We start from the raw sequence: 21775 nt of genomic DNA, 5'->3' as shown, positions 1-21775 counted from the left end.
CCGCGGGCTCAGTGCCCCTGCCGAGCCGCCCCGGCCGCGGCCGGCTGCAGCCCCCGGCAGCTCATCGCTCCGGCGGCGCGGGACACGGCTGGCCGGCGGGGCTCCCTGCCCGGGCGGGAGGAGGAGAGGGCCGGCAGTGGGGATTCCTGGCCCCCAAAGGAGGTGGGGGAGGCGGGGAGGGAGGTGAGGGGAGGGGAGGCTGGGCTCCCGGAGAAGGCGATGATCGCTCGCACAAAATCCTGCGTCTTCAGAGCAGCCCGGCGGGGGAGGGTAAGTATTTTAGGGGAACCCTCTCCCTGACCCTTCCCTGCGCCTACAGGGATGGGAGCAGGGAGGGATGCGTCGGCTGCCCCGGGCGGGTTCTTCCTCCACGGCTCGGGGCGGGGGGGTTGTGCGCAGGGCCCGTTCCCTGCTGCGGATCGGTTCAAGGCAGCGAGGTTCAAGCCTCCGCGCTGCCTCCCCGGCTGGGGACTGAGGAGACGGGGGGGATGGTCTGCCTGTGTTGCTGTGCGAGGGTCTGAAACCCTTCACAGCCGTCTCCCCACCTCCCCATCCCCAAGAGCATCAGGGTTTTGCTTCTCCCAACCAAGCTTCCGCGTGGTTTCGCTCTGCCTCCTTAAAGAAAATGATTAATAAAATTATATGTATATATGCCCCAAAGCTAGAGAGAGTGAGGCGGTCGGGGCGGGGGAGGAAGGGCTTCTCTGAGGAGCGGGAGAGGCGGAGGGAGAGCCGCCGAGATCCTGGCAGCTCCTCTCGCTCTGCCTCCGTGCTGCTCTGCCGGCACTCGCCTGCCGCCGGGCGTGTGAAGGGGGTGTGTGAGGAAGGTAAGGGCTGTCACCGTGCTCTCGGGGAAGGGGCTTGCTGCTGCTGCCCTGCCTGCGCCTTGCCTCTCCCGTCCTGCGAGTGCGGTTTCTCGCCAACGGGGTGCACAGCCCCCTGACCCACGCGTGTCCAGCCGCCTCCCGCCAGCCAGCCGGGCAAGTTACTTTGTTCGCAGAGTTCCCTCGGAGGCTGAGCTGCCGCCGGCGGGCAGCGGCGACCCCGGGGGGGGCCCGGCGTGCCCCTCTCATCCAGCCCCCTGTGTTCAGGTGTCACCAGCCGCCGCCGGAGGCTTCCCGGGAGGGAAGCTCCTGTAGAGAACCGTTGTGCGACTTCCCCGAGAGCTTCCCCCCGAGTACCGAGGGAAGAGTGGTAGAAGTGGAAGAACTTTTCTTTGTCGTAGGAGAGGATTAGTCGACCGCCAAGTTTTATTCCGGGAAGAATCCGCTAAGTTTCTCAGGGATTCGTGGTGATTTTCGTGTAATTGCTTTGTTGCTCTTTTTTGTTATCCAGCACGCTCAAAGAAATGGAGAGAAAAAAAAAGATTAGGGATGCTTAGGTAGTGATTTCACTGCTTTTAATTCATTGCTTTTTTAATGCTTGCATTTTATATTTTGCACTTTCAGATGGGTAGTGTGGAAATGCATTTTTAAATGCATCACTTGCTTATGGATAGCAGCATGAGATGGGGAAACAGGGAGAACTAGGCAGATAGTAACATCCTATTTCTCTTTGGTAGAAGATCAGTAGTTAAGATTTCTTCTGCTTACACATTCTATATCTTGACAATATCATACTTACGGAGATCTGATTGATATGTACGGTATTGATAGCCATTTCAACTTCAGTTTAGGCTTAATAAATTTAGTAGGTAATTCAGAGTAATGTAAGGATTCTTTGGATATTCTGCATAAACTGACAACTAGTCAGATTATTAAACTTTGTGATGGGCTCCTGACGAAGTGAACTCTCAGCTTTTCATATATATAATTAGCAGGAGATACTTAAAATACAAGGCAGTGTTTTAAATGTGCATGTCTGAAATTTGACTACTGAAAAACAGTGTATCTTTTGAGAATACCAATTAAGGAGTCATTATATTATGGTAATCTGTGTTGCACCCGTTTGTAATGAACAGTTTTATGATGCCAAGCACTGTAAATGTTCTTGTAGTGTACTACACAGGTAGGGGGGGTTAATTTTTATTTTACATACATTTTTTTTTTTTAAACTATGAATGTAGTGGCTCTCCTAATCTATGATACATACATGTATTGATGGATATTAATTATTTATCAAGAGATTTTAGCCGTATGTTTAAACAATTTTAGCTTGGCTCTTCTGGTTTATTTCATTGTCTCAAGCTACTTGAGACAGAAAGATCTCTAAATTTCCTGCTCGTACTTTATTCCCTGTCTCTTTTCTCCCTGCTCCTTTTCTGTCTAAATTAAATCAGAGTAGCCACGGAGAATACCTATACATGTTTGTGTGAAGAAAAAACACCAGTTTAGAGATACGTGGATTCTTCTTGGTAGACAAGAGCAGACCCTCATGCCCTGAATAAAAAAGCATTGAGCTGGTATTAATAAGACAGTTGTTTTAGTACTAGTTTGTGGTGTAAACATGAGAGAACGCAAAGATAAAGCTGGTGCTCTGATCTTTGTTTAAACAGGTCATGCTTTTTGTTTAATGCTGTGTGCTTATTCCAGGAACGTAAAATTGACTGGAGTTCTGGTACACAGTCAATTCTAATACTGATGTTTCTTCTTTACTTAATGGTTCATATAATATAGTTCCGCTTGTGAGCACATTTATTTACTGAATTTATTACTCAGAATTAAAAAAAATAAGGTCCAGATTATGGCCTTTTAGGAGCTGAATATGATCAGATTGCCTGTCTGAGGTGCAGTCCTCCTCACCTGAGAAGTTACACAGGAGCAGGCACTTCTATGTAGCACAACATGCAGAGGTGTGTTAAAAGGTTACCGGTTTTAAAGTCAGCTAGAGTTCTGCTGCTGAATTTCAAGAAAGGAGACTCAAATTCCCGGGATCCAGGTACCTACTTGGTCAGCTATCCAGACAGCTTGTTTTTGAGACACATGGAAGCAATATCAAATAGTAAATTAAAAATAATTTTATAATTGAGAATTTTAATCTTTTTGCTCATTAAAGCAGTTTTCATCGTCATTAATTTGAATGCTCAGTATGAATGTTTGGATTCTGTGAACACTGCAAAGGTAAACTGGGTCTGTGTGAGAGTGTCTGAGAGCAAAGTGGTCTCTAATTGTTATTTCTAACTTAAATGCATGGTTCTCTTTCTGGTCTGGATATTTTGTAAATATATGTAAATATAAGCAATGCTAGTAATTTAAGAGGATCCTTTACTGAACTGTTGTGCTTTGACTTCTTATTAGGAAGTCTTCTTTCCAGGCTAATGTTATTACAAATAAAATAACTTGAATGTAATGGTTAGGGAAGGTTGCAGACTTTGAGAGTTGAGCATAAGATCTATTGCAAAAAGTAATAGAGCTGTTATGGTAATGGCTATTCACCTACTGCTGCAGTGGCCACCTCAGGAGGGTTAAGCAGTTAATTCTTTGTGACCGCTCACTGCTTGACCTCATTGTTGAAACTGTCAACAATTGTGACACTTTTGCTGTGATTTGAGATGACAGTGGAAGTTATATTAGAATTAGCAAATCATCATCATCATAGTATATATGTAGTTAACTTGCATTCATAGCTGATTTGGGATCCATTGCACTATCCTAAATACAAAATGTTTAGTGTTTTCAGTCACTATTTAAAATGCCATGATTTACCATGGGAATAAGATTGGGTTCATAATGTCATTTAAATGTGCTGTATTGTGTGTGACTATGGAGAGCCCTATGAATATTACTGTTATAAGGACCTGTCTTTTCTGCACAGATTGAGAGGTGTAATTTGTATGTGTAATAGATTTCAATTGCAAGTATTTGTCCTTACTTGCTATACAGTTTTAACTGACACATTTCTGCTAAAACCAAGATTGCTATATTTAGCATCTATCACTTTTTTGAAAGGTATTTTTTATGCAGTCTGGCTTCACAACCTTTTAAATTCAGTTCCTCACCATACAGCCAGTTCAGCTTCCCTTATGGCAGGTGGGGGTCTTGCCATTCAACCACAGACTGAAGCCAGCAGAGCAGATGTAGAAGCAGCACATGAAGGAGACTGATGGTTACTGGTATTTTCGGCTATTTTTGCTTTGCCTTTTCCTAATTGGCTGTTCTGCTCAAGTTCCTTCTTTGCCAGGTCTCGCAGTCACATCACTTAGCTTAACATACTTTATAGGTCAAACATCCTGCATGCCACTTTATTTCTTATCACCTTTTTACTTCTCTCACCATCTTCTTACTGCTTTTGTCTTTTGTGACACTCAACTTGCTTTTTCCTTCTCCACAAAAAAAAAAATGGAACGAACATAACCCTCTGCACTGATCATTTTAATATCTTGCTATATTTTTCTTCCATATCCATTGTTGACAGACTAAGCTGTTTGGAGCAGAGAGTTGGTTGCTGCATGGTTGTACACTGCCCAGCATACTTCAGTTTTGGGTTTTACTTTGTCTGTGGACACTCATATAATAGTAATAATAGTAAGTAGTAATATTAGGAATATCTCATCTTTTTGAGGCACCCTTTCTTCTCGTTCTCTGGTAGTTAACAACATTTCTTGGAGCTTCATAGTGTATCTCCTTTTTGCCCGTCAAGACTTTGTCCCTACAGTGAGCAGTTGTTGGGAAAGTTGAAGATACCTTGTCTATTGCAGCAGGAGTGGTGGGATGAATTGACACTCAACTACTTCCAGTAGTTAATAATTTAGTACCTTGAAGAAGAACCAGAACAAAAAAACCCCCACCAAAACCTGTCAGCTTCAACACCTTTCAACAGAAACTTCAGATTTGTCAACACCAAAAAAAATGTACTTGATTAAGTAAGAAAGAGAACCCCAACATGGACAGTGGATTCATTTCACTATTTTCCTCCTAAGTATTTTTTCATTTTGATTCCCCTTTACTTCTCACCCCTGAGCTGTTTGACTTTGGTTTATCGTTCTTTGCGTCACATGAAAATCCGTGCTCGGTCCAAATAAAATTTCCATGAGTTTTTCAAGCAGCCAGTGAATCAGCTGATGTGCAGTGCATAGAGCTCCGAGTCACAGTCCAGTGGCAGCCAACCCAGTGACTGACCAATTATTCCTGTCACTTGGCACAGCATATGCTGAGTATTGCAGTGTCATAGTTTCCACTATCCTAGCTGCCACGGACTCCTGTGCATGGAGGTCTTCTCCTGAATCTTGCTTCTGAGTAGCCTCTTCAGCTTCAGGGAGAACAGTGGTTTGAAACATCCCTGTGATGGAAAAGGCACAGTGGGACTGGGTGTTTTGCTGATCAGTGGGATCCATTTTAGGCTATCCAGAGCTGATGAATCTGAAAGACTCCCTTAGCACTGTGTGTCTAAGACTTGCCCCATACTATCTTTCCTCTCTTTTTTGTTGAAGGGAAGAGTTTACTTCCCTTTGTCTCAGTTTCTTGTGGACTGTGTAGAGGAGCTCTTTGTGGATATGAGTTTGTGGATAGGAGAGTTGAGGGGCACAAATAACTGCTGAGTATTTTTTCCTTCTGTCAGTCCTGGGAGATGATACCAGGGAAAACAAACAGAACAGAGTGGTAACTGTCCCTGGACATTTATCGGCTGAAATGAAGCACTTTAAAGGGAATGGATGCAGCTAGAGGAGTGAAAAGTGGAAGCAAAAAGTTAATAGGACAGTATGCTTCATTTTCCAAGCTTTGTGTCTGAGAGAAAAAAAAAAGTAGCTGTTAAGGATTTACTTGATTGATTTTATAGTTTAACTCCAGGCCTTAATAGAAAAAAGATATACTGATCTCAGGCATAGTATCACTATGAATATATTTACATGTAAACTGTGTTCTACATTCCATCTTATATATTTGTGTGCTGTTACTTTGGCATTTCATTCATCTCGAACTACAGGAATAGATTGGCTACTTTATGTTCTGTTCTTGTGTATTGACATAGAGATCAGCAACCTTTCAAGAGTTGTTAGTGTGTTAGATTTCTTTTTGAAATCAGACAATAATATTGGCAATGGAAATTCATCTGCAGCCGAGGGGTGCTGCTGCACAAAAAAGGGAAGATGCTCTGAACTATCTTACCATTATTAATTTGCCTGTGTATGAAGCAGCAGCTCCCGGCTCCTGCTAAACTCAGAGCAGGGGAGCTGATGCCTCTGCTGCTGACTATTGAAGGGGTACAGTGGGCTGTTCACCTCCACCCAGAGTCAGTCCACCTGTGCTGTACTTTGTCAACCCACAGACTAGCTCTGCTGGTGACCAACAGAGATTTGGAATGCTTACGTGAAAGCTACTTGAACTACCTACTAAACTAATCCCCCTGCTCAGTATTAGGCTTTGGCACACTCTTAGAATTTTGGTATTGGAGAAAATGCACCAAATCAAATGGAATGTATTGTGCCCTCCAAAATGCATGAATGATCAAATTGGACAAAGTCTGTGCATTTCTACACAATTTCTGGTGAAATTGGTTTGGAATAAAAGACGTGTCATAGGCAAGTGGGACTTGTCTCAGCAGGGCTTCTTCAGATGAAGACTGGGGAATGAGTATGAGGGTGAAGAAAAATAATGTTATTTAGTTAAAAATGTAAACAAACTTGATGTTTCAGTATTTGCCTAATCTTCTCAGTAAATAATATTTTAATAGATTCAAGAGCTTAGTCAGGTGAAATGCCCAAATTGCAGACTGAAATACAGAATCAAATCCCCTCAACCCTAATTTACTGCCATTGGCATGTCCGTATTTGATAGTTTCCTCTCATAACCTGTATATTTAGCTATTTTGCCCTACAATAAGTATTATTGTTTTGGGACTTGTAATTTGCCTTTTATGAATGTATACTTGTGATTTTCGGCAGATTTGGAAATACTCCCAGAGATTAAGACAGATTTTTTAGAGTGAGGAATCAGTTTTGTGGCTTTTAGGTAATTTTTTAAAATTTCGTTCTCTAAAGGTGATTACTTAAATTCATTGGCTACTTCTGCAGGTATTTTGAGATGGATACATGTAATATTGAGCCAAAACAATATTTTTCAGGCAAAGGATTTGTTTTTACTTAAGCAAAAAGTATCCATTTAAATATTTAATCAAAATATGATAAAGTTTTATACATTCAGGCAAGATTGTATGTAGAATTACAGTAATGCATTTAGCCTTGACAATTGTTCAGTCTATTTTAAAATTTAAGAGTATTACATTTTAAATCTGAAATGTATTGGATATATAGTAATGTGATAGCTTAAGGTGAAAACAGAGCAATATTATTAGGTTGTGTTTATTTTCTGAGTTGAAAAAATGAACAGTTAATTGTATGGATGAGAATTTCATTTAGAAAATTGTATTGCTGATGAGCCAAAATAAAATTAAATCTTCTGAGTAATAAGTTACTGTAATTTTGGGGAACCTAGGCAGAGGAATGATAAGCAATAGAAAATCAGACAATCAACATTCAAAATAAGACTAGCTTAGAAGGTTTCTAAATGGTAACAGTTTTAAATAAATACAAAATTAGGTTTCATAGGCAAATGTGGAATTTTTATGTTTTCCGAGCTCATTCATTATCTCTTTCTGGATGCCAGGTCAGAACTTTGGCATATAGTAGGTACAGTTCTCTTTCAAAGACAACTCTACAGAAGTGGGTGTTAAGACATAATTCCAAAAAAAAAGGTAATTTATCTAATTTCCTACTTGAAGCTAACATGTATGCTAGTGTTCTTTATAAATAAAGCAATGAGAGAAACATATATAATGTTTGTATTTGAGATCAATGAAAGAAAGCTAATTTAAACAAAAAAAGTAATTTCAATGAAAAATTTTGTCATCTCATATTTGACAGGTCATTATAGTCAGCAAATGAGAACAATGATGTGTGTTTTAGCATAGTGAGAAGTATTTTGGGGAATTTTTTTTTCCTAGTGCAGGTTAAAGTAATTGTAATTACAGAGAAATAAGAGGCCTTACTTGAGTCACTTGTTTTTTTCATATTAAAAAGCAGATGGCTCAGTGCCCTGTAGATATGCAGTTAACAGATATGTGGTATATATGATGAGGCACTGAAGTATTCATTGATCGGTGAGATAAGAGATTCTAAACAGAAGATGATAGATCTTCCATTTCTTCTCATTGAATCTGGGAGAATTTTGAGGTACTCGAGTAACTCAATTATGCCCCCTGGTTTTGGTTGTAAGGGTGGGAATAGTTCTGACTTCCAGAGAAAAGACATGGTCACAGAACCGAGTACTATTTGACTGATAACAGTTCACAAATTCAGATTTGCTGACACAGAAAACCATCTCAGATGTGCTTTAAAAAGACCACCCAAAGACTGCCTCTAATAAATCATGGGAATGGTATAACTTCTTTCATCAGAAGCCACTGAAGAGAGCAGCAACTGAAAATTCAGCTCTCAAGATATTTTTCTTTCAAAGATGCATGTTTTTGAAAATACCATAGTGGAGTCTGTGTGCTCTAGTTCCCAGATGAGGACTGTGAAATCCATGGTAAGAGCCATGGTAAAGAGGCATTAGTAAAGGTTTTATTTCAACTTTTAACCTTAAGACAACTTCACATATTGCACATAACACGCACAGCATGTTATGCCTCAAGGAGCAGAAGGAGCAGTACATGATGCCATCTCACTGTACTCACAGAATGGGTCAGTGAGTTCATGCCTTTTTTTTTTCTTATGGCAATAAATCTGTATTACAAAACTCACCCTTATTTGTATGTGCATTTGCTGCTTAAACCCAGGGATTTCTTACCCTGTGTGGATATGAAGTTAGAGCTTCCCTTCAGGAGCTTTCTCTGCCGCAGGGGCTAGGGAGGTAGACAGGGATGAAGATGAGGCCCTGAAGGCTGTCACCCCGGCACTGTTCACCACTGCTAAACTGGCATTTAGAAAAACTAATACTCTCAAATGCCATACTGCTTCTGGAGGTGAAGTAGGGTTAGGCTTCCTGGCAGGATTTCTAGGATTTCACTGTGTTCATCATGAACAGCTTTGGGAGGTATATAAGGGTGGTAAACACCTTAAATGGCACCACAGGTTAAGAGACTCTAATTCTGTTATCCTTGAGAAGTCTGTTGGTTTTTTAAAGCTGCTGTTTAGTTCTCATTGACACAAATTGCAGGTATATAAAATGTTTGCTTTGGGAGAAGGGGACTTCTAAGTGCGTATTTCACTTTAGTACATTGCAATTTTATTTGTTTATTTTAAAAAGGCAATGGGAAAGATTTCTGTCTACAACAAATCACATTAATTTGGGAAGGCTAATGATTCCATCAGTAGAAATTTGCATGATCACCTCCAGGTGTCTCAATGACATTTGATTATGCTGCTTTCACTCGAGTTCTCATTTGTCAAGTGAGTCCAAATCAGTCTACTAAAGGGGCAGCCAGTGGTTTTGGTTTGCCAGGACTTGCATACTATTTCAGAAAATGAAGGGGAGGAAGAAGAAGAGAGTGTATCCCTTTGGAAATTATTTCATCTGTAGAGATTTGCCTATTTCTCATAGTAAGTGCTTCCAGGATGTTCATTTATTGATGGTCAGTCTATAACAAGCTTTTTTTTTGAGGGGATTAAAATAGAAGTAGCGATTCATGGTAATGAAGCCAATCACTAGTGATTTTAAGATTGTTACTGTGACAATAAGGGCAATTGTTGCAGAACACTCTGTGGTGCTTTTTAGAGGTTTAATTAAAGGGTCTGCTTCCCTGTATAAAAGATGGCCTGACAGTTTAGGAAAAGCACTGTAGTACATTACAGGGGAAGACCTGAACCCTTGACTAAGCTCTTGGAAGGTTTTCTGGTTAACAGTATCCAAGATTTGCACAAAAAGCAAGCGTGTCATTATACAGTCTATCACAAACTCTCACTCGCTTCTTGAAAGTATTTTACTGCTGTTGTCTTATTTCCTTTCCCTGAAAATAGGACTTCAGTGTTTTATAGCTGCATGAAAATACTTTTTAAAAATATTTTATTTTATTTTATTTTATTTTATTTTATTTTATTTTGCTGCTGGTCTTGGTAGTGCTAAAAGTCCCAGCATCCTCTTCTTTCTTTATGTTATCTGACTGTTACTAGTGTAAAATTTGGCAACTGCCTCTCTTCAATTCTTGCTGGAGTATGCTGTAACCATAGTGTGCCTCTTGACCTCCAGATTTTTCATATCGTAGCGAAATTCGTTGCTTATCAGGTATATCCTTCACAGTTTTCTCTCTTAATTTGTAACTTTTTGTTTTATCATCATCATTATCAGTATTTTATCTTGATTTCTAAGTATTTCAGTGACATCTGTAGTTTTTAATCCAAGTCTAAATTCCTATTTTGTGTTACTGGAATAATTTTGGAGAAGTGTTAGTGTTATTTTTAAGGTTGAGACAAAGGGGAGATGGTGGAAAAGTGGGGATGATGGAATGAGATATGGTGAGATACAGTGGATGGAGAGTGAACTAAAGGATGAACGTAGAATAAAGCAGAACCTGTGAGTGAAGAAGTGAGATTAAAATAAAATCTTGGCTTGACAAAAAAAAAAAAAAAAAAAAGAGAAACAGGATGCATAAATAGGCTGGTGAATTCATATAAAAGAGGGAAATAATTATGCCAACTATTAAAAGAAGGCTGTGAGATGAAAATAATAAATTTCGGGCAGAAAAAGTAAAAAAAAATAATCTTATTACAAAGATTTATTTGAGGACCTCATCAAAGGACTTAAATATACAGCTGGGTTCAAGCACCTGCCTAGTCCAGTAATTCCTTAGAAGGGATATCGCAGTCCACATAGTTCATGGCTTGATGGCCTTCTGAAGGTGGTGGAGCAGTGTCCCTTGAACACAGTGGGCTTTGGGTCTGAGCTCTGTGAGCATTTGAATGCATGCTGGAGAAAGCAGCAGAAAAATAATGTATGGAGAACATTCCTGCTATCAGCAAGAAGATGGCTTAGCTGATTTAATAGCTTTTTCTCAGTCTGTGATTCTAACAGCCAGGTTTGTGATATTTATTTTAGTATTCATGTTCTTGCAGTCCTTTTTACATTTCTCTGTTTTTTCTCTGGCAGACGTCCCGCAGCTCCATAAGTCTGGGGGAAGAGGATGGTTAGCATGTTGTTGCTGTGGGGATTTGAGTCTTAATGCTCTGTGTTTTTAATGCTAGGCATGTAATTTTTAAACTTGCATGCTATAGAAGCAGATAATTATTTCCTTGCTGCATTTTAACCTCTGGTTTGGGAAAGGAAGAAATTTCAGGAAGAAAAAGTTACATTTTTTGGGAACTACTGAAAATGGAAACAAAAAGAGGGGAGTAATGGGTGTCAGTCTGGTTATCAGTCAAGCTGGAAAGAGACAGCTTGTTCTGTCGAATACTGAGAATGTTAGTAGTCAGCCAACCACTTATGCAGGAAGAAAACCCCAGACTGAAAGGTAAGGTTCAAAGACATCTGTGTATGTTTCTGAAATGAGCCTGAATTCAGCTTGCTATTGAATTATGCTTCCTGATTATGTGTGTTACATGTCTCATTTTTTTTTAGCAGATATTCATATGACTTATTTTATTTTTATTGCAGAATCTGGCTATTTCTTTTCTTCTCTGGTGTTCGATGCTTTTTATGTGTTCAGGTTGACACTGGGTGACTAATTTGGCAGAAGGATTGGCAGTGCTATGGCATCTCAATTTTTTTTCCTTTTTCCCTTACCTCAAGTGAAACATGTCTTGCTGTTTTTTGCATGTTTATATGGTGAACTACTTGCTGAATGTCTGAGGCTAGCATCCTCTCGAGCTGTCCTAATGGTGTGATTCATATACTCTCCCATGTGCAAAGATTGATTCCCTGCCTAAAAGAAGTCCCCAGCACTAAAGGGTATACAGCAGTGTGTTTCTGTTGGCAAACATTTTTGCTTTTGAGTTAGTTTGGGTTGGTAAATTATGTTTTCCACTTACCCAGAAGGAGAAAGCAGAGTGTGACTGGATATTGGGATACCTGCATACATCTGCTGTTTCTGCAGCAGATTTGATGTGTAACTTGACAGAAGCCATAAAAGACAGGACCCAAAGAGAAGGCTCACAGACGACATTTTCTCAGCTGCTGAGAACTTGCTAAGACCAAAGGGAGATTCTAAGTCCCTAGGGCAGTGCCTGAAGTCCTTTGTAACTACAGTTCAGTTGTGTGTATAGTGGACATAATCCCTGAATTATATAACAAAGGCTTCAATTTTCAGGTAGTTTGAAAACCTTATGTAGACCTGTGCAATCATAAATTATTAATCTTACTGGAAAATATTTCTAGAGGTTGCCAGTTCTAATAGTTTATTTCAAGCAGAAGTAGGTGCACTTAGAGCAGTTTGCCCGCTATGAAATCTCTGACCTTGCCTATTCAAACTTCTTTACAAACGCATCATTTAATACAGGAAACTCCTCAGGGAGGGTTCTTCACATCTGCCATCATAATTTCTTATTTCCTAAATGCAACAATTTGTACTTGATTAGTCTTACAATGATCTTGCCTCCCTTCCCTCCTCCTGCTCTGGCACATGCCTTTGTGCTGCCGCTTTTTCTGTAGTCTGAACATGGAATCTGAGAGTGTTTAAAATCCAAAATTTTCTTTGTTGCTATTCTGCCATTTTCTTACTGCTCAGTTCTAGGGGAAGGCATGTAGGAATCTGCTCTTTTATTCTCAGACTGTTTTCCTGTGAGTTAGTGACAGTAAGTTGTCATCATTTTACTGCCACTCAGCAAGTCAGAAAACTGAGCTGAATCTCTCATTTCAGTTTCCTAAGGATGAGACTTCCCAAAACAAGAACACACTGCCACTTCATGGGGCACTTAACACCTCTAATAGCTAAGCAAAGGATTGAAACCCAGATTTTAAAAGATGCTTAGGTGCTTGACTGCCACTAGAACTGAATTGCACCGAAGTACCTGTAAACAGATGTAAAAATGTGAGTGACTACTAAGACCTCCCTCATCCATCCATCACTCTTGGCTGTGGTCCCTTCAGAATAGAAGTAAGGCACATCAGCAAGGTCACATACAATACTTGTAGTCTGTCTTTCCAGAAAATGCATGTATTAAGTGAATGGCTGCATTCTAGCATGACTTTTCAGGAAATACATCTTCTGAAACAGATTACTAATATCCCCTAGAAGAAAAGAGCCCTTGCTTGCATGAAAGTAAATATTTAAGGCAGACAACTTCTAATAAGGATGCAGAAATATTCTGTAAAAATACCTACACTTATAGTTTATAATGAATTTGAGTTTATAATGAAATCTGTAAAAATAGTAAAATTGTTACTTAAATTACTTTCTGCTGTTTCTAGGGGCATTCCAGTTTGATTTGATTTGCTGTTCTCTACCCTTTTCAGTGCTGCTGTTCTCAACTTGCATAACCCTTGGGAAAAAAATTAATTCCCAAAAGTAAAACCTGTATGAGTTTTACATTTATATATATATATATATATATACACACACACATATATATATATATTACGTATCTGATATCATTTAACTGTGTGTTAGCCTTTGGATCACTTTCTTTTCCAGTTAATAAAGAATATTGGGGTACTGCTGACTGAGAAGAGAAAGTATTTGTATGGGGGAGCCCTTCATATCTGTCAGGACTTCCTTCAGCAATATGAACAAGTTCACAGAAAGCTGCTTGCTCTGTTCTCTGTAAAGAACACTTGCAATGCTTCCCCATAATACATGTCACAGACTTTTGAAGAATTGGTTACAGTTATTCTTGTTTATTAACTTGCATTTTAGTCAGGCACAGCCTTGTATTCAATTTTAGGTTTGCTGGGGTTTTTTGAAGGTGATGGGAATAAACATTCAACAATTCAATAAAAGAAAAGTAAGTGATTTTGTTGAAGAAACACTATTATTTTATAGGCCATTCTGAAGAATTACTGTCTTTTAGATTTGTATTAAATGTCTGAAATACTTGAGCAAGTTGCTTCTGTGTTCTTTAGCAAGTTTACTTCACTCCTTTCTTCCCACCCTCAACATAAGTATGCTTATGAAATTCCTGATTGGAAAGGTTTGTGGTGATTTCTTCATCCCTCTGTATCCTCCCTTCATCTTCCTCTCATATTAAATAAAGATAATTTTAAATGGACTAACTGTCAAAGAGTTATGTTCCATCTCTTCAATCTGCTTTTAGGTTTACTGAAGGGGAGTGTGCTGATTAGGTGAGGAGATGTCATGGTCTTCTTCCATCGATGTAGGAAGATAGCAGATATGATCGCCTGAAAAAGCCAGACTACACCGAGCAAGCATGGCATTCGCCCAGTCCCACATTATGGCAGCTAGAAGACATCAGCACAGTAGACTCATAATTGAAGTGGATGAGTACAGCTCCAACCCCACACAGGCTTTCACGTTCTACAACATTAACCAGGGACGTTTTCAGCCCCCACATGTGCAAATGTAAGTATTATAGTTTCGTTATTGCTCTAGCACAGACTTCTGAACTGTTATTGCCTTGTCGATGTGGTATTTGATGGACCAGTCAAAAAGAATTCAAGGAACACTCTCTTGCTGCCTTTCTAATAATAATAACTATCATGATGTAAGATCAGTCCATTTGCAAAGTATAAGTACTTTGTTGAAGGATGGGAGAAAGATCACTAGCTTAACTTTAATACATAATGCTTGTGTATTAAAAAGGGAAATAAACACGGAGCAGTGGTAATAAAATAGGAGATGCTACAAGGATGATACTTTCTGCAATCTTATGAATGTTTGCTTGCATTGTGCACTTGCTTATTGATGTAAATAGCTGTTGAAAATACGAAGCCTATATCTGTACAACACGTACTGTTTCATTAGCTATATTACAGCTACGTACAAGGGAAAAATCACATCAATAAATAAAATAGTGTGGGCACCCATCCGACAACTTACTTTCATACTGATGTGCCAAAGATGCCAAGTGATTAAAGAGTAATTAAAATAAAGTGTTTGTTTTTGAATTCTTATATAATGACAACATCAGTAAAATTAACTGCTCTAAATGATTTACTTGTAATGTAAAGTGGAGAATTATAATTACAAAATGAAACTTGCCATAAACTTTAAAGCCAGAAGGAAGAGCAAAACAGTAAAGCTATTACAAATAAATTAAGTATAAAATTCTACTGTAAAATATTTTTATAGGGAATAAAAATGTCGGAACCATTTTATTGTTTCTTAAAGAGAAAAGCACCCTTATGTTTTTATCAGGAGGCTGTTTTTCATTTTCTTCAAAGGTAACTTTTTTCCTTTAGGAAGAGCGAATAAATAATCACCTCATTCAAATTTTTGACATTTAATATGATTTGATAATTTAAAAACATAGGCCATGATTTCTGCAGTTAATAAAACCCAGCAGCTATGACTGGTTGAATGCTATGTGTTTATTTAGTGAATGCTTATGTACATTTTTTAGCATAAATTAGATAGATTAAAAAAATCTGAAGACCAACAGGTATACCAGGGTGTTGAGCAAACACCCATTTTTGCGAGCAGTTTCTTAGCTTATGGTCTGTGTTGGGGTTTTTTAGGTACTACTGTATGCAAACAGTAAAAAGAGTTGAGTGTTAGCACTGGGAAACATCTTTTGTTTATAGAGCTGGCAAATGGTAGCAAAAGTACAAACAAACAAATGTGGGTTCAGAAATACTTTTCAAAGGAAAATGCCAAATGCAGGTTGCTGTATTTGTGGAGGCTAAGCCATTTTTTTTTTAATATGCAGACCTGGTTTATTCACAGGTCTTAAAGATTGATATTTTTTAGTGGGCTGAAAATCTGTTATTCATTAGTATCCACTTAGTACTTAACAATAGGCTGTTTACAATTCTAACCAGTAACAAATAATATTTCTGGATGACTTAGACAATCAGATGTGTGATAGGAGTTCAGCACCTAAGCAAGTAGTTGAAAATAAGCTCTACTTGGAAAAGGTTCCTCAGAAGAGTTTAGCAATCTCATGAATGATTAATACTATTGAAGAAGCTTGTGGAAATAGAAAACCAGACTAACTCAATTGAAACATTTACCACAATCTGACCTACTCTTTCTCTTGGTACAGAAATTGTAAATAATGTTTCTGAATACCAGCAGGATTGCTTTTGCCTCCTGCCAATGAACAGAATAATCACAAAGAAGTAGACATAGAAAGTGTAACAAAAGCACCTTTTATTCACATGATTGTTATGGGTGAAAGCTTAGCCCTGCTTTATAGTCCATGCAAGTTTTGTCATTAACTTCAGGGAGGAGAGGGCTTTGCCTTGTCTTTGTGTATAGTTCACCATCTAGATTAGTGGTATTGCAGGCAGTCATAAACAGATTTCACATAGACCTGTTAACATCTGAACTCCTAGTAAACTACTTTAACCACAGGGGGTTTTTTATGTGCACCTTTTCTTCTGAATTAAATCTTCCAGCTCTTCCTTGGTCCTGCCTCCAGTTTTGTATTTCTTGGTTACTTTTTAGCACCCATAACATGCTGACAGTCCTTCCTAAGCACATCTTAGTCTGGCATTCCTGTGCTTGTGAGGTGCTGGGTTGGCACTCACAAGAAGTGAGGGTGATGGTAAGAAGGGTGGTGGTAAATTCTCATAGATTTTTCAGTTCCATCAGTTATTTTTTGGAAATTTCTGCTTCACTCCTTTGTGAAACCACTGAAATGTAGTGTAGAAATGAACCTTTGGCATTGTTTTTGTTCTGAGATTTTTTAACTTTGCTTTTCAATTTCTCTACAAGTTTACATACCGGTTTAAAGAAAAACAAAAGCATTTGCTCAAAAATAATCAGCAGATCTTAATTCCTCTGCTCATGCTGCAAGCAGTGCATTGGGTGTTGGTGTGACAGCTGCTGTGGGAATGCATTACACAAAAATACGGTGATAGAGCCTTCAGAAATTATTTCCAGTAATACAGCTTAGATGCCTCTGTGAAACTTGACATATGTTTTTACCTATATCTGGGCTCAGTGTGTGCATATCCCTTCAATTTGAAAATCTGCATCTCATTTATTTAGTTTTTTGTACTGATGCCGTTTTCCCATGAAAATTCTCTGGCCCATTGCACAGAATTAAAAAGCGACACATACCTTGGCAGCCAGGAAAATGCTGTTCACATCTTCCCCATCCCCACTCAAACTGTAAGAAAAAACATGTATTATGTACTGTATGGGTTGCCATGTTAAGTCTGTTTCTTCCATTCAGCTTCCAAGGGCCAACATGTGAAATGCATGCAACTCCCCAACCTTGCTGTGCTGAGCTTTAAAAGATTTCTGAAGGAGAAGCAGCACCTGCTGCAAAGACTACCCTACCATGAAAAGTCACAAAGTGGTATTTTAGACCAGTCTATGTCCTAATGTTGTGTGAGGGTAATGTATTTGGTTAAAAGCTGTCTTACTAATACCTGCAACTCACTTTGGGAAGTGCTGGGCAAGGAGAGCAATAATCAGACATTTGTTAGTGAACTGATGTTGAATCTTTTTAGCTTGAGTGTCTGCAGTGGTAGCCAGAGTCAGCTCCACTTCATTTTTATCCAGCCATCCCAGGTCATTTTGAGGAGGAACTCCATGAACTGAATACACTGCCCTTCACACAGCTTGTAGCTTATGACAAGCCTCATTCACTAGTGTAAAACCCAGCATTCACCATCCGTATTCCTTTGCATCCCTGACACCTCCTCTCACAACTCATCAAGCTCACTCTGTGTTAGCTCTCTTCTCTCCACACCAGGCATTTTTAACATGTGATGGCAGTCACATGTTTGAGGTTGTGCTGTTTGAGGTTGTGACCTCCAATGCCTAACGCCCCCTGCATCTAACTTGTTTTTTTCATCTGCCCTTTGGCATGTGCCTGTGATCCTCCTGCAACATACACGCTCCTTCAGCCCAACATGCAGTGTCTGCAGCTGCTCTCTCTCAGGGTACAAATGTTCCATTCTTTGTCAGCCAAGTTTTATGATTTGCAGTATGTGCTCACTTACACACACCCCACTAGCATGTACATACTGCAGGGTATTCATTTGGTATGATTTGATCACAGCTGATTTTACTCCTTAACTCATGCTTGGTTACTTTCTGCTTAAAAACTGGAAGTTTGAAAGACAAAACATGCTTGCAATAAAAGGTTATCCCTCCAGTACTGCTGTGAAAAACTCAACATTGCTTCTTCTTAAATAGGTATATGAAAGACAGGTACAAAATAGTTGAATGCTAAGAACTTTTCTTATATGTAAAAAGATTTGAATGTTTTAGGTTTATTCCTCACTGGCTCACTAATATTGTGAAATTGTCAAAAACACTTCAGTTTACCTGCCTATAAATTACATAGATTTCTTCTTAAAGATTGTGTGATTAAAAATTATTATTGCATATCTTTCAAGCAGTAAAATGCCTTCTGAAAATTTACCCAGTAAATAAGGGTAGTGCAAATGATAGCAAAAATCTCTAACTGCTTTTCTGAGTTTATTGCTGTAAAGGTAAGCTCCTGTATTGAAGCACAACCAGCAAGGGTTAGGAATATGTATTGCATACTGAAACAGAGAACAAAACCGACTTGTCCTTTCAAAACAAATGTAAAATAATTTGTAACAATTCTTTGTATCTTTGGTTTCAAGTGACTTAACTATAACTCTTGCATCTCTAGCTTTTTGATTTTATTGCATCATAATTTGCTAAAGAATAGCAGGTATGGTATAGCTGCATATAGATAAGTTTGCTTCTATATATTCCAACAAAATATGGATTGAAGGTAAAAAGATGGAGTTGAAAATAAGTATTCCTCATGTGGCGGAGGGGTGTTCTCTGCTTTCCTCTTGCAAATCGTAAGTCTCATCAAACTGGGTCAGATATTTTAGTTGTCTCAGTTTTTAATATCAAGATTGGGCTCTGAACAATTCAGCCTCACTCCTGACAGCATCTGATTTCATTTAGTATAATTAAGCCCAGAAAGTTGCCACATTTGTCCTGACAATAGTCAGGCTTGAACGTACATTTACAGCTGCTGTTAGGAGAGTTCTTATCTTGCTTTGCAATAACACACTGAAACATATCTCCAAAATGTGTTAATTAAATTTGCTGGAATTATATAACTTTCAGAAAAAATATAATCAGAAAAAATGCATTTAAATGTATTTATGTATCTAAAATAAATCTTTTCTCTGTGTAGCATGTAATCATATTTAAACAATGAAGCAGGATAGTACTGTTTCTCTGAAACTGGCAATGCCTTTGATTTATTTGTAAGTACTTTTTTCAGTTTCTGCCACAGATCAATCTCTTTTCCTTAATCTCTTTAAATTAATCCATCTACCCAACAAATACTGAAAATGTTGTGATGTGAACATCAAGAGTTTTTACACCTCCCATTAGTGTTAGTTTGTTTTTAATAAATCTCTTCCATCAGACAGATCTAGAAGTCTTTGTAATCTTTTGTAAAGGTAAAAAATAGTATTAGAATTGCAAAGTAGACACTAAGGAGTACGGAAGTACTTTATAACCTTGTTATGATGCCTTTCTTGCAGGGTTGATCCAGTGCCCCATGATGCTCCCAAACCTCCAGGATATACACGATTTGTCTGTATTTCTGATACTCATTCAAGAACTGATCCCATCCAAATGCCATATGGAGATGTGTTAATACATGCTGGTGATTTTACTGAGCTGGGACTTCCAAGTGAAGTAAAAAAATTCAATGAGTGGTTAGGTAGGTATTGAATTCCTTGTGGATTTGAAAGTAAATTTGTTTACTGATTGTATCTGCCCCTTCTGCTTCCCATTAAAAATCATCATGCACTCAGAAATTATGAATATTAATTTGACTTTTAAATTTGAATGCAACTGATCAGGAATCAGACTTCTTTTTTTTCTTTAACAAATATTTTTGCATTTTTCCAACTGAGCAAATAAGATTTGTGAGACTATTCATCTGTTCTGCCTTCACACTCTGGAGTGTACATTAAGCAACTTTGTGTGTTAGCAACAATTTAAGTCAGTAGGCCTTTAATGATTTACATAAAACCTTTTACATACATTGTTATGGCTTTGCTTCTGCAAAAAAAAAGTTGTTGTGACTGAAAACATTTGTCTGTTTAACCCCGAAGGCTCATAGTTTTTTTTTTTATCTGAGGCTCAGCTGCACCACAGTGATGAATTCCAAACAAAGCAAAACGTGTGCCTGTGGTTGCTGTCTTGGATGTAGCAGACCAGATGTAGATGCCTTCTGTAGGCAACTGTTGGCATTGGGTACTGAAATTCTGTTCCACTGGGCAAGAGAGTGGTGATTTACATCTACTTCTGCAATGTTTTTATATGATAAAAAAAATGACAGTGAAAATTGGAAAGCATACACTGTATCCAGACAAAAACCCAGATCACTTTTGTTCCTGCAACAGTGTGGATACCTTTATTTAGAATAAAAACATGATTCTGGATTCTGATAATTCATTATCAGAAAAGGGTGAAAAGACATAAAGGACTTAAAGAGAGAAAGGACATAGTTTATAGGTAATAGATTTCAGTTTTGAGGTTGACTTTCTCTCTTGTAGTTGATATATTTGCATTTTTACTGTCTTTTTTTTAGCTTCATATTACAGCATTCCACACTGGGAAGGCACAAAGCAGAGAGCTTGTAGGCTGAAATAGAATATAAAAAAGTCATCTCTTTACAATTAAAAAAAAATATTTCCTTGGAACTAATTATCAGCAAGGGCAATAACTATTTATTAGAACTCGGGAAAACAATAATATGCATTGTTCTATGAGCAAGGTGGGGACAGCATTTCAAATTAACATGCTCTTGTTATAGTGTCTAGTGTCCTCACCTCTGCCTCTGTATCCAAATGAAGCAGTTTGGTTGTAAAACAGAAAGAAATTTTTAATCCTACTTTTTAGTTCTCTGCCATTTATTATAATGTACTGAAAACAGCATGCAAGGATTGTACAATCTCTCTGGTTATTCCCTCTAAATAATACCCATTTTATTTATCTGCTACTGTGGGTAGAAAAGTGCTATGGGAAATTGATAGGGAGGAAGCATAGGGGTACACACAGTACGTACTGCACAGTTTTTGTCTCTCTGGTTTTCCATCTGCCTCTCTGCTGGTCACAGCTGTACAGTGTTCTGAAGAAGTCCTTAAGCTGAAATCCTCTCGGTGTGGTAGAGAGCTTTTCCAAGGCATTTCTGTGGTGTTTTTTTCACCATTTTTATTCCAGAAGAATACTTAATTTTCTGACTTTTCAGGCACACTTCCAATTTCATGGTAGCTTGCAGTTTGGGAATAGGTGATCTTTGTGGTTTGAGTTATATTTTTACAAGAATATCTTTGAGCTGTGCAAATATGTCAAGTTAAAGATTTTTTTAGCTAATTGGCAACTTGAAAATGTGCAAATTTTCATCTAATTTTTTAATTCTTTCAGGAAAATCCAGCAGAAAAATAATTTGTGCTCACTACATAGGGTTCATTCAGCATTTATGGATTTTTTTCCAGTTCAAAATTGTAAACATTAAAATTTATAGTGAATGGGATTTCAAAATGGAAAATTTAGCTTTTTTTTTTTTTAGATGAACAATTTATCAACATTTTAATACCTTGAGTGTTTACAAAATCTATAGTAAATGTGAGAATAGTTAAAATGCACGCTTTGAGAAGAAATTTCAAAAGTTTTTGCTCGTTGTCCATTTTGTTGTGAAAGGTACTAGCTTCCAATAGTTTGGATTTTTCTGTATTGCTGTTTCTAGTATGTGCCATGATTTTTTAACTCCCATGGTCGGCCCAACCTTCTTCCTTATCTTAATATTTTACTGGTCTTTTGAGAAAGTAAC

The 21775-nt window shown here is 38.3% G+C and overlaps 1 protein-coding gene across 1 annotated transcript in view; it reads left to right on the top strand.

Moving 5' to 3' along the window:
- The first annotated feature begins 204 nt into the window (after positions 1-204).
- The window catches only part of MPPED1 (metallophosphoesterase domain containing 1), a 61974-nt gene continuing 40403 nt past the window's right edge, over positions 205-21775 (top strand). The window contains exons 1-3 of the mRNA XM_008490245.2: positions 205-270; positions 14117-14382; positions 19476-19657. Coding sequence (XP_008488467.1) covers positions 14231-14382; positions 19476-19657 — 334 coding nt within the window. The 5' untranslated portion in view covers positions 205-270; positions 14117-14230. The remainder of the gene's footprint in view (positions 271-14116; positions 14383-19475; positions 19658-21775) is intronic.

The sequence above is a fragment of the Calypte anna genome, chromosome 1 (assembly GCF_003957555.1).
Source record: "Calypte anna isolate BGI_N300 chromosome 1, bCalAnn1_v1.p, whole genome shotgun sequence".
NCBI lineage: Eukaryota > Metazoa > Chordata > Aves > Apodiformes > Trochilidae > Calypte > Calypte anna.
The sequence above is the reverse complement of the archived record's forward strand: the minus strand, read 5'-3'. Positions and strand labels throughout refer to the sequence as shown.